Genomic DNA, 14,539 nt, shown 5'->3' with positions numbered 1-14,539 from the left:
ATTCATGCGATACCACAGTTCATGTTGCTCGTTTCCATAGTTAAAGCTATTTGTTTCATGTCACAGTTTAGTGCGGGTTTCATGTTCTAAGTTTTTGCCTTAGCTTCCACGTGCGATAAGCACGCTTGCCTTCGGGTTGTTTTCTGTTTTTTTGTACTTCGTTGGGTTTTAGAGAATAATTAAAAATGTTCCTACCGGCCACCTTTGTCCGGAAAAGTCAGATTGCATCCCGGGAGAACAATCCTCGCAGTAAACTGCGAAAAACTCCTCGCCATGACAGGGAGATTTTCGAATTTTACCTATTTGGGTTAAAAATATTTTTTTGCAAAGCAGTAATTATAGTCTGCAAATGATGTGTTGTTGTGGAGTGTCGGTGCTGTCTAGAGCTCGGCAGAGTAACCGTGTAATACTCTTCCATATCAGTAGGTGGCAGCAGGGAGCTAATTGCTTTGTAGATGTCGGGAACAGCGGGAGGCAGTGTGCAGGTAAAAAGGTGTCTAATGCTTAAACACGGCAAAATCTGGAGAAGAAGAAGAAGTAGTTGAAGAACTAGATACATTTTGGGGTAGAAAACCATATGTGTGAATGCTTTGGAGCATTCACACAATGAAACTCAGCAGCTGATATTGACAGTAAAAAGTCATTCTCGCAATTGTTTGATATGAATTTAAACCATAGCCAAGCATGCATCACTATAGCTCTTGTCTCAAAGTAGGTGTACTGTCACATCACGCCGTGACTTATTTGGAGTTTTCCTGTGTGTAGTGTTTTAGTTCTTGTCTTGCGCTCCTATTTTGTTGTTGATCATCATGTCTTGTACGGATGTACTTTGTGGACGCCGTCTGCTGCTCTACAGTAAGTCTTTGCTGTCGTCCAGCATTCTGTTTTTCTTTACTTTGCAGCCAGTCCAGTTTTAGCCTCATTTTGCATAGCCATCCCCAAGCTTCATTGCCTTTTCTTAGCGGCACTTACCTTTTGTTTATTTTTTGTTTAAGCATTAGATACCTTTTTACCTGCACGCTGCCTCCTGCTGTCGTCTGCATATTGTGATCACGACAAACCATGTTCCCGACATCTACAAAGCAATTAGCTACCTGCAATGGAAGAGTATTACATGGTTACTCTGCCGATCTCTAGATAGCACCGACACTCAACAACGGCACATTTGTGGATTATAATTACTGGTCTGCAAAACATATTTTTAACCCAATTAGGTGAAATGACAATCTCCCACGGCACACCAGACTGTATCACACGGTACACTAGTGTGCCGCGGCACGGTGGTTGAAAAACACTGGATTATACATTCATTTGGAAGGGGAATATATTCATGCACATTCACGTAAACCCACGAATTGAAGACAAGATGTGTGCTTTGTAAAATGTCCTAAAACAGGCACGTGAGGAGTATTAAAACACCACATTTATTTGATGAAGCAAAACGTACAGCCTTCATTCCCCGTTACATACATCAAATAAACATCACAAAGAGGTAATCCACATATCCTGAAGATAATCCAGGATAATCCCACTTCTAGTGTCCCGGTGTGTCACAGTTACAAGACATTGCTTCAAAACAGATAACGTAGTAATGCATGCAAAGAGGTTAATAATAAAATAAAGCTTTAATAACACTTAACATTAAATGTGACATTTTAAGGATATTAGGGACATGCCACATCATCTAGTGCTGCATAGCATTTACAACGCAAAAGTTGATCGAAGCCCTTTTGTTCCAAGACCTTATTTATCTTCAGCGTCCCCGTACCCAACTTCCTACATGTAGTGTATTGAGAGGCCTGTAAACACACACCTGAACCATGTAGGTGTTACCCTGCAGACGATTAAATAAAAGAAAGAAAACAGGAGGCATGCAGTAGGACAAAAATGAGATGAGTCCAGAGATGGGTTCCAAAAGGCATCATGGGGATTGGGGTAGGGGGCGGATAATGAGAAAGGGGCCAGGTGGTGAATAAAGAGGAGAGGGGGAGGGCATAATCCACGACTGGGTGTCTTTGCCTGCTGAAAAGGCCTGTCTGTTCCAGTCCAGCTTCAAATAGAGATGGCAGACTAACAAGGGGATCGCCCTGGCGAAGAAGAGAAAGTTGGCATTTTGGGTGACCGGGTCGACCCTCGCCTGATGTCATGGGCGAAGTGAAAAGAGTCTTTGTGGATAGAGCTTGCTCGAGTTGGGTCAACACTCCGCACAATGGATTGGGGAGAGGGGAGCATTTCTCCAAGGTTGGAGACGGTGCTAGAAGGCCCCGATACACCTCGGATTCATTTACACGCTTCTAATTTCAGGTCAAATACAAAAAAGGCTAACTTTATAAAAACTACTCACAGACAACGTTGGAAGCGACAATGCCAGCATTGCAAAGAGGATGTTTTGGTGTTATGCTTTTACATTTTAACCTCAATATTATCCATGAGTACAGGCAAAACCTTCTGTAGAAATAGCATTAATCGGAGACTGATTGGAGATAACTTTGCACTTTGTAGTACCTTTTTTTCGGCATAGTTGTGCATATCCTTTTACAGATACCGGTCACTTATTTCAGAAATGACACCGAAACACATTCTGTGTAAATTATTCCACCCATATCACCACTAGTGTTTCCTGTAAAAAGATGTCAACAGTCCAGTTCAGACACTGGTGGTAGTTCAAACCAACCGCCACCAGGTGGCAGCATAGGATCGGCTCAAACAGCTGAATTGCCATGACAAAATATTCAGATTAAAATGAAAGTGGATGTACTTTTTTAGTGTTACCTGGAATCTTCCAGGAAAAAGTGATAATGTAGTAGTGTAAAAAGTGCACCGGTGCATATGGGCTGAAAAACCGGAGTGTGGTATCGCACAAAAATAGCATTTTGGTCCTTTTTTAAAATGAAATCTATGATAATTTAACACGGTGTTATATTGGACCCAATGGGTTCTAGTGCCAATTCAATGACATGGTTAGTTTTTCCCACATTGGGTTAATAATACTCCTTCCTGCTTTTATCCCGTGCGACGTGTTCACCCGTTACAGTGGGACAAGCACTTCCACGTAGTTGTTGGGGAAGTATCCCGTCCTGCCACGAAGCCTTCCCTCTAACCAGTTCTCATCGATTTGACTGACCAAAGTGATGACATCTCCCTCGCGGAAGCCCATCTCGCCCTCGTTCTCGGGGTCAAAGTCGTACAGGGCTTTGCAGCACGGCTCGGCGGCTGAAACGGCACAAGGCGCAGCAAAGTGAGGCGGGAGAATCTATATAGACAAGGTAAGTATTGAATGGAAGAAGATTTCATTAGAAGGTGTGCGTGACCAGCATGTTTCCACCAGAAGTCTGCAGGAGAAACCAGGAGATGTTCCTGCTCAAAGTGAAACTCAACACCTGCACCCACCACACGTTATATAACAGCAACATGTTTTGTTATTACTTCCACCAAGGAGGTTATGTGCACAACTTAACACAGAAGCCTGCATCTTTCCAAAGAAGGAACAGAGTAATGCAATTTAGATGGAATGGATTGAATCAATAGGAGGAAATCTGCAATGCAGGATGAGAAGCTGTAATGTGACGCCAAGTTTCATGGATAAGATCAAACTTGGCAACACCATCAATGCCTTGGTGGAGGTTTTGCTATAATATACAGTCGTCCCTCATCAATTGCAGATCTAAATGTTTTTATAAACATAATTACATGTTTTAGCCTAAATTAAGTGTTAAAGGAGAACTGCACTTTTTTGGGGAATTCTACCTATCGTTCACAATCATTATGAGAGACAAGAACACACGTCTTTTTTATTAGGATTTCAAAGATGGTAAGAAGGCTTCGAAGATGCGACTAATAGGAGGAAATGTTACCTTTAAAGCCTCTAACACAATTTCAAAATGTTTTATATACACACTGCAAGTGTTATATATATAATGTAGTAACAGACACCTTCATAACAATATTAATATGTTTTATATACACACTGCATGTATATATATATACAGTATAATGTAGTAACAGACACCTTCATAACAATATTAATATGTTTTATATACACACTGCATGTATATATATATACATACAGTATAATGTAGTAACAGGCACCTTCATAACAATATGTAATATGTACAATATACACACTGCAAGTATATATATAATGTAGTAACAGACACCTTCATAACAATATGTAATATGTACAATATACACACTGCAAGTATATATATAATGTAGTAACAAACACATTTATAAAAATATGTATTATGTACAATATACACACCAAGTATATATATAATGTAGTAACAGACACCTTCATAACAATATGTACACTGCAAGTATATATATAATGTAGTAACATACACCTTCATAACAATATGTAATATGTACAATATACATACTGCAAGTATATATATAATGTAATAACAGACACCTTCATAACAATATGTACAATATACACACTGCAAGTATATATATAATGTAGTAACAGACACCTTCATAACAATATGTAATATGTACAATATACACCCTGCAAGTATATATATAATGTAGTAACAGACAGCTTCATAACAATATGTAATATGTACAATATACACACTGCAAGTATATATATAATGTAGTAACAGACACCTTCATAACAATATGTAATATGTACAATATACACCCTGCAAGTATATATATAATGTAGTAACAGACACCTTCATAACAATATGTAATATGTACAATATACACACTGCGAGTATATATATAATGTAGTAACAAACACCTTTATAAAAATATGTAATATGTACAATATACACACCAAGTATATATATAATGTAGTAACAGACACCTTCATAACAATATGTACAATATACACACTGCAAGTATATATATAATGTAGTAACATACACCTTCATAACAATATGTAATATGTACAATATACATACTGCAAGTATATATATATATAATGTAGTAACAGACACCTTCATAACAATATGTACAATATACACACTGCAAGTATATATATAATGTAGTAACAGACACCTTCATAACAATATGTAATATGTACAATATACACCCTGCAAGTATATATATCATGTAGTAACAGACACCTTCATAACAATATGTAATATGTACAATATACACACTGCAAGTATATATATAATGTAGTAACAGACACCTTCATAACAATATGTAATATGTACAATATACACACTGCAAGTATATATATAATGTAGTAACAGACACCTTCATAACAATATGTAATATGTACAATATACACACAGCAAGTATATATACAATGTAGTAACAGACACCTTCATAACAATACGTAATATGTACAATATACACACTGCAAGTATATATATAATGTAGTAACAGACACCTTCATAACAATATGTAATATGTACAGTATACACACTGCAAGTATATATATAATGTAGTAACAGACACCTTCATAACAATATGTAATATGTACAATATACAAACTGCAAGTATATATATAATGTAGTAACAGACACCTTCATAACAATATGTAATATGTACAATATACAAACTGCAAGTATATATATAATGTAGTAACAGACGCCTTCATAACAATATGTAATATGTACAATATACACACTGCAAGTATATATATAATGTAGTAACAGACACCTTCATAACAATACGTAATATGTACAATATACACACTGCAAGTATATATATAATGTAGTAACAGACACCTTCATAACAATATGTAATATGTACAATATACAAACTGCAAGTATATATATAATGTAGTAACAGACACCTTCATAACAATATGTAATATGTACAATATACACACTGCAAGTATATATATAATGTAGTAACAGACATCTGGTGCGCCTTATATAGGAAAAAAGATAGAAAATAGACCATTAATCGGCGGTGCGCCTTATAATCCGGTGCGCCCTATGGTCTGGAAAATACGGTACTGTAATCTACACTAGAACAAACCCAATGCTACTATATTGGGAGAAAGTAGTGTAAAGGTGGGTGTTACTTCATGTTAAATTATGTAAAAAAGAAAAAGGTTTAGGGAGCTTCATATACTCCTATGAAAATTATTTATTTATATGCAGTTATCTTACTTTGTGGAAATCTTTATATGTTGGGTCATGTAAGTTTTCAATTAACAGTGATAAACAAGGGACGACTGTAATTGTAATGATAGTGCACAGTTCATGTCAGGTGAGGAGAGTCAAGTGACGAGTAAAACCCAGTAAAGAGGCTGTCAGACGCATACCATCAAAAAAAGATATGGCTTGAATTGATGGATTCATGACTGCCAAGTGTATGTCTCTGCAGCCTCATCAACAGTCCCCATTTAAAAACTGAATGCAGTTGACCCCCCCAAGCATCCTCTAGAAACGTTAGTGGAACCGCCTCACAATTTCCCACATTTCTGCCTCGCAAATGTGCAACAGTTAGTGAGTGAAAGAAAAATCATCCTTTTCGGTCTCACTCACGCGCACTGTTCCTGAACGACCCGCGTCGGAAGGATGAACCTGGATGTGGTGGGGGTTCTTTGTGTTGCGGAAGGAAAGGCATGAGTCACATCAAATGGGGGAGTATGTGTCGCACGTGAGCTGGCGAGCATTTAAACGTGCTAACAGTCGATTGTATAGGAGTTGCTTTACCTGGGGAGTAAGCTGGAGGGCTGGACATGGCTGGCGAGGGTCCTCCGTTGGATCGCTCGGTGTCGCCATAGTCAAAGGACGGTCTTGGCTTGGGTGTGTATTGTCGCCTAGGTTGAGACTGACTCTCAGACACCCTGCATGGCATGAAAACAACAAAAATCCTTTGAACATTAGTCGTTTATAATCATTTTAAGTAACTACAAAACATTCACTGCTTTGTTAAAGGGGGGAAAAAGCAGAATGAAAAATTGTGTGTTAAGTGTCTGATAACCACATACCCTATTTTACAGACTATAAGGTGCACTTAAAATCCTTTTTTCCCCCTCAAAACTCGACAGTGCGCCTTATAACCCGGTGCGCCTAATGTACGGACGGATTGTGGTTTTGCTTACCGACCTCGAAGCAATTTTATTTGGTACATGGTGCGATGATAAGTGTGACCAGTAGATGGCAGTCAAACATAAGAGAGTCATGTAGACTGCAATATGACTCAAAGTAAACAACGGCAACATTTTATATGTTCCCTTGAAAATATTAAACATTACACACGGCGCTCAAAAATCGATCAAAATGTTTTAGTAGGACTTTGGTAAGCTATGAAGCCACACCACTTGATGGATTGTACTGTGCTTCAACATAAGAGTATTATTATGGTGTGTGTATAAGGTAAGACGTATTATCTGGCGTTTTGTTTCGCAATATTATGCAAAAGTAACTTTTCTTACCTTCTGGTACCTGTTGATCGGTATTTGGGATCTGCATAAGTCCTGAAAAATTGCGCACGTCCGCCTTTGTAGTATGTTAATCTTCTTCTTTGTCTCTATCTTCTTGTTATGGGACATTCACCCTCCGCTGTTGCCATTTTTAATATAAAGTAGTGTAAAGTTCTTACTTATATCTGTCAGTAAACTCGCCATGAAAGCACTAAAACATACCGGTGTAGTGAGTTTACATTATTCACCCAAGAAACTTTAGTTATTAGAGAGTTCCGGTCGAACGGTTTTTCACGTTACTTGGCTACTTGTTGTTTCCGGATGAGGAGATGCTGCTCTGTTATTGATTAAAGTAAAGGGTTAGGGGTTGGGGGTAGGGTTAGCGGGGGGTGTATATTGTAGCGTCTCAAAAGAGTTAGTGCTGCAAGGGGTTCTGGGTATTCGTTCTGTTGTGTTTGTGTTGTGTTACGGTGCGGTGCGGATGTTCTCCCAAAATGTGTTTGTCATTCTTGTTTGGTGTGGGTTCACAGTGTGGCGCATATTTGTAACAGTGTTAAAGTTGTTTATACGACCACCCTCAGTTTGACCTGTATGGCTGTTGACCAAGTATGCCTTAAGTGGACCCCGACTTAAACAAGTTGAAAAACTTATTCGGGTGTTACCATTTAGTGGTCAATTGTACGGAATATGTACTTCACTGTGCAACCTACTAATAAAAGTCTCAATCAATCAATTAATCAATCAAAAGCCTTGCATTCACTTGTGTGTGTGAAAAGCCGTAGATATTATGTGATTGGGCCGGCACGCAAAAGGCAGTGCCTTTAAGGTTTATTGGCGCTCCGTACTTCTCCCTACGTCCGTGTACCACTCCGTACAGCGGCGTTTTAAAAAGTCATAAATTTTACTTTTTGAAACCAATACCGATAATTTCCGATATTACATTTTAAAGTATTTATCGGCCGATAATATCAGCAGTCCGATATTATTGGACATATCTAATAATAATATGACTCCTTTAATGCGCCCTATAATCCGGTGCGCCTTATACAGTATATGAAAAAATATGAAAAATAGACCATTCATCGGCAGTGCGCCTTATAATCCGGTGTGCTCTATGGTCCGGAAAAGTACGGTACAATACAAAACGTATCACCAAAAAGCAATAACATGGGATCTGCTTGTTATTCACTGCTTATACACAGCTGGTAAAACAGACCAGACCTGCTGAATTGTTTAGGAACCCCAAGGACCACAAATAGTCACAGTACTGACCTGTTTGTCAGTTTTTCAGAAAGAGCCTCCAGGATGTTTGCGGCACTCTTATGGTAGTCCAGCATAGACTCCACAAGAGAGCTCAGCTGACTCACCTGCTCCACCTGCAGATGAACAATAACAAGAGACACACAAAGCTCTGTCAAGCCAAACAATGAATTAGTTTTTATTTTCTTCTCATCTCTTAATATTGTCCCCGTCTTAAAGTTATTCAAAAAGGCCTGCCTAACAAAGTCTGAAACAGACGACAAAACGAGTTAGGCAAGTTCATAATACTCAGAGGTGGGTAGTAACGCGCTACATTTACTCCGTTACATCTACTTGAGTAACTTTTGGGATAAATTGTACTTCTAAGAGTAGTTTTAATGCAACATACTTTTACTTTTACTTGAGTATATTTATAGAGAAGAAACGCTACTTTTACTCCGCTACTTTCATCTACATTCAGCTCGCTACTCGCTAATAATTTTTATCGATCTGTTAATGCACGCTTTGTTTGTTTTGGTCTGTCAGACAGACCTTCAAAGTACCTGCATTTCACCAAACACAGTCACTGGTGACGTTTCACTCCGTTCCACCAATCAGATGCAGTCACTGGTGACGTTGGACCAATCAAACAAAGCCAGGCGGTCACATGACCTGACTTAAACAAGTTGAAAAACTTATTGGGGTGTTACCATTTAGTGGTCATTTGTACGGAATATGTACTGTACTGTGGAATCTACTAATAAAAGTTTCAATCAATCAATCAAAAGTGTGAAGGAAAAAAGACACTTTTATTTTAACCGTACTTCCCGTCAAAAGCCTAAAGACTGACTGCACAGTTCCTGTCTTCACAATAAAAGTGCCGCTCCATCGCTCCTGCGCTTACAAAATAAGAGTCTCCGAAAGCCAGCGCAAACAAGCTAGCAAGCTACTGAGTTTGCCGCCAATGTATTTCTTGTAAAGTGTATAAAAACGAATATGGAAGCTGGACAAATAAGATGCCAAAAACCAACCACTTTCATGTGGTATTAGACAGAAAGGAGGAACTTTTTTTCTCCTCCATTTGAAAACGTGGACGTTATCATTACTACTGTCTGATTCCAATCAATGCAAGTCATCAGAATCAGGTAATACACCAACTTATATTCTTGTCTTCATGAAAGAAAGGAATCTATATGTTAAACATGCATGTATATTCATTAAAACACCTTTAACATGTAAACAAAAACGGCAAAATAAATAAATATAAATTATATCTGTATATATCAATGTATGTGTATATATATATATATATATACACATATATATATATATACACATATATATATATATACACATATATATATATATACACATATATATATATATATATATATATATATATACACATATATATATATATATACACATATATATATATATATACACATATATATATATATATACACATATATATATATATATACACATATATATATATATACACATATATATATATACACATATATATATATACACATATATATATATATATATATATATATATATATATATATATATATATATATATATATATATATATATATATATTAATTAGGGCTGCAACTAACGATTAATTTGATAATCGATTAATCTGTCGATTATTACTTCGATTAATCGATTAATAATCGGATAAAGGAGACAAACTACATTTCTATCCTTTCCAGTATTTTATTGAAAAAAAACAGCATACTGGCACCATAGTTATTTTGATTATTGTTTCTCAGCTGTTTGTAAATGTTGCAGGTTATAAATAAAGGTTTATTTAAAAAAAATTATATATATATATATTTTTTTTAAAAGCCTCTGCGAATGCGCATAGCATAGATCCAACGAATCGATGACTAAATTAATCGGCAACTATTTTTATAATCGATTTTAATCGACTTAATCGATTAGTTGTTGCAGCCCTAATATATATATATATATACATACAGTATATATATATATACAGTGGGGCAAAAAAGTATTTAGGCAGCCACCCATTGATTGTCAATGGGTGGCTGACTAAATACTTTTTTGCCCCACTGTATATATATATGATATGTGTGTGTTTGTTACTCATCAGTTACTCAGTACTTGAGTAGTTTTTCACAACATACTTTTTACTTTTACTGAAGTAAATATTTGGGTGACTACTCCTTACTTTTACTTGAGTAATAAATCTCTAAAGTAACAGTACTTTTACTTGAGTACAATTTCTGGCTACTCTACCCACCTCTCATAATACTGCAATGAAGGAACAAAAAAACAACCATATTTGACACATCGCACTGCTCCTTTTCCATACTCCTTCAAAGATACAGTTGGGATGCAGAGATGCATGAGCATACGCAGAAGTAAACGCAAAAGGAACTAGTTTTATCCAGCGTCATACTTGAACTCGTTTAAATGTGAACTACACTCCCACACAGCGCTGTTGTTTGCAGCCACAATAATTGACATAGCCGCATAAAAGCTTCAAATAATTGTGTAGCTGCTGACAGAAGCACATTGTATTTACGTTATATGATTTCATAGTTGGTTAGTGTCAGGTTCAAACACTGATGACATCTATTAAACAAGACAAGAAGCAAGGAATTAAACAGAGACAGGATTCAATTTGGCTCAATTGAGGAGAAAGCCGTAGACCTGTGCCCTTGTACAGTGTCTCACCACGCTCCGACGAAAGATTGTACGCCTCCTCTTTTATTTGGACTTTCCCTGATTACATGGCAACAGCTGTTTCTAAAGGAAGGGGGTCGTAAACAGCCGCTGCCTTTGGTCACAAAACAGTGCAAAGAAAAGGTGCCTGGAGGGGGGTGAGGCCCTGCTTCCTCTCCGCTTTGTAGATCTCGGGTCACGACAAAATCTTCCCGTGGATTACAATACAAAGAAACCGACACCTTCATGTCGCTTCCCATCCTACACAGTGGAGTTTTTCAAGCCTTTTGCTTGGTAGGATCAAAGACAGCTTTTGTCTGCTCGCCGGGAACTCATTGAAACACAAAGTTTTGTGATAACTTAGATACAATTATTCTGACAGTTAGAATAAATAAATACAATGTATAAATATAAGTTCATATTCACATATAATGTGATTAAAAATGTATTTCCTTTGGTAATTTAATGCAAGTATATGTTAACTTTATTTTTTGTTACAAAACCCATGTCAATTGGAGGGGAACATATTTTTTTTATTCCGGTTTGGTCACATTGTTGGGGGGACAATTAATATGTGACGGAATAAGGGAAGCAGCACGAGACAGCAAGCATTAGATGGAAGAGGTTAATGGAGTCTCGGCTTGAAAATAAACTTTATTCCCTCTGAGTTTGTGAGGCCAATGAGGTATGATGCTTTCTGATGATGTATGTGAAATCAATGTGTTTTCTTTTATTTGATGTCAGACTAATTGTAAGTTCTGTTTTTCTTATTTATTAGTTCTGACGGCATTATTTTGCCATCGTTGTTAACGAGAAGAAGGCGTGGCTGAAATAAATGTCTGTGGGAGAAAAACGAACAACTTGTGCCTTGATTAAGACCCGGAGGGAGTAAGAAATTGTTTGAGTGTAACTAATGAAATAACATGGAGTGGACAGAACTTTAAATAGGATAACGTAGTTTCTGCTACTGAGCGCACATATAGTCGTGGTCAAAAGTTTACATACGCTTGTAAAGAACATAATGTCATGGCTGTCTTGAGTTTCCAATCATTGCTACAACTTTTATTTTTTTGTGATATAGTGATTGGAGCACATAAATGTTGGTCACAAAAAACATTCATGAAGTTTGCTTCTTTTATGAATTTATTATGGGTCTACTGAAAATGTGAGCAAATGTGCTGGGTCAAAAGTATACATACAGCAATGTTGAAGGCCTACTGAAATGAATTTTTTTAAATTTAAACGGGGATAGCAGATCCATTCTATGTGTCATACTTGATCATTTCGCGATATTGCCATATTTTTGCTGAAAGGATTTAGTAGAGAACAACAACGATAAAGATCGCAACTTTTGGTATCTGATTAAAAAAAGCCTTGCCCCTACCGGAAGTAGCGTGACAGTCAATTGAAAGGCTCCTCACATTTTCCTATTGTTTTCAACGCAGCTAGAGCGATTCGGACCGAGAAAGCGACGATTACCCCATTAATTTGAGCGAGGATGAAAGATTCGTGGATGAGGAACGTTCGAGTGAAGTACTGGAATGCGGTGCAAGACATATCTTTTTTCGCTCTGACCGTAACTTAGGTACAAGATGGTCCATTGGATTCCACACTCTCTCCTTTTTCTATTGTGGATCACGGATTTGTATTTTAAACCACCTCGGATACTATATCCTCTTGAAAATGAGAGTCGAGAACGCGAAATGGACATTCACAGTGACTTTTATTTCCACGACAATACATCGACGAAACACTTTAGCTACGGAGCTAACGTGATAGCATCGTGCTTAACTGCATATAGAAACAAAATAAATAAACCCCTGACTGGAAGGATAGACAGAAGATCAACAATACTATTAAACCAGGGACATGAAAATACATGGTTAATGCTTTCCAGCCTGGCGAAGGTTAACAATGCTGTTGCTAACGACGCCATTGAAGCTAACTTAGCAACCGGATATCACAGAGCTATGCTAAAAACATTAGCTTTCCACCTACGCCAGCCAGCCCTCATCTGCTCATCAACACCCGTGCTCACCTGCGTTCCAGCGATCGACGGTGCGACGAAGGACTTCACCCGATCACAGATGCGGTCGGCGAGACGGAGGAAGTTAAGGTGAGTTCGGCGGCTAACGCGTCTGCTATCCATCTCTGTCTTCCTGGTTGTGTTGCTGTAGTCCGCCGCTAATACACCGATCCCACCTACAACTTTCTTCTTTGCAGTCTCCATTGTTCATTAAACAAATTGCAAAAGATTCACCAACACAGATGTCCAGAATACTGTGGAATTTTGAAATTAAAACAGAGCTTTTTTGTATTGTATTCAATGGGGTACCAATACTTCCGCATCAACTGATTCCGTCACGCGCATACGTCATCATATCTAGACGTTTTCAACCGGAAGTGTGGCGGGAAATTTAAAATTGCAATTTATAAGTTAACCCGGCCATATTGGCATGTGTTGCAATGTTAAGATTTCACCATTGATATATAAACTATCAGACTGCGTGGTCGGTAGTAGTGGGTTTCAGTAGGCCTTTAATATTTGCTTACATGTTCCTTGGCAAGTTTCACTGCAATAAGGCGCTTTTGGTAGCCATCCACAAGCTTCTCCTTGAATTTTTGACCACTCCTCTTGACAAAATTGGTGCAGTTCAGCTAAATTTGTTGCTTTTCTGACATGGACTTGTTTCTTCAGCATTGTCCAAACGTTTAAGTCAGGACTTTGGGAAGGACATTCTAAAACCTTCATTCTAGCCTGATTTAGCCATTCCTTTACCACTTTTGAGGTGTGTTTGGGTCATTGTCCTGTTGGAACACCCAACTGCGCCCAAGACGCAACCTACGGGCTGATGGTTTTAGCTTGTCCTGAAGAATTTGGAGGTAATCCTCCTTTTTCATTGTCTTATTTAAAGCACCAGTTCCATTGGCAGCAAAACAGGCCCAGAGCATAATACTACCACCACCATGCTTGACAGTAGGTCGGGGGTTCCTGGGATTAAAGGCCTCACCTTTTCTCCTCCAAACATATTGCTGGGTATTGTGGCCAAACAGCTCAATTTTTGTTTCATCTGGGGACCACTGATCTAGTATGTTCACTATGTATTTTAATTAGAGATGTCCAGTACTGGCTTTTTTGCTGATATTCTGATATTGTCCAACTCTTAATTACCGATTCCGATATCAACCGATACCGATATATACAGTCGTGGAATTAACACATTATTATGCCTAATTTTGTTGTGATGCCCCGCTGGATGCATT

The 14,539-nt window shown here is 37.8% G+C and overlaps 1 protein-coding gene across 3 annotated transcripts in view; it reads right to left on the bottom strand.

Moving 5' to 3' along the window:
- Positions 1-1,405: 1,405 nt before the first annotated feature.
- LOC133630594 (endophilin-A2-like) overlaps positions 1,406-14,539 on the bottom strand; it is a 30,034-nt gene continuing 16,900 nt past the window's right edge. For 2 of the 3 annotated variants that reach the window (XM_062022178.1, XM_062022179.1), the window contains 3 exons: positions 8,609-8,712; positions 6,624-6,757; positions 1,406-3,213 (listed from right to left, as the gene is read on the bottom strand). In XM_062022178.1, the coding sequence (XP_061878162.1) occupies positions 3,029-3,213; positions 6,624-6,757; positions 8,609-8,712 (423 nt within the window). In that variant the 3' untranslated portion in view covers positions 1,406-3,028. Of the gene's footprint in view, positions 3,214-6,452; positions 6,510-6,623; positions 6,758-8,608; positions 8,713-14,539 lie in introns of all 3 variants that reach the window. The other variant, XM_062022177.1, reaches the window with a different exon arrangement.

The sequence above is a fragment of the Entelurus aequoreus genome, linkage group LG16 (assembly GCF_033978785.1).
Source record: "Entelurus aequoreus isolate RoL-2023_Sb linkage group LG16, RoL_Eaeq_v1.1, whole genome shotgun sequence".
Taxonomy (NCBI): domain Eukaryota; kingdom Metazoa; phylum Chordata; class Actinopteri; order Syngnathiformes; family Syngnathidae; genus Entelurus; species Entelurus aequoreus.
Note: the sequence above shows the minus strand (reverse complement) of the source record. Positions and strands in the feature narration are given on the sequence as shown.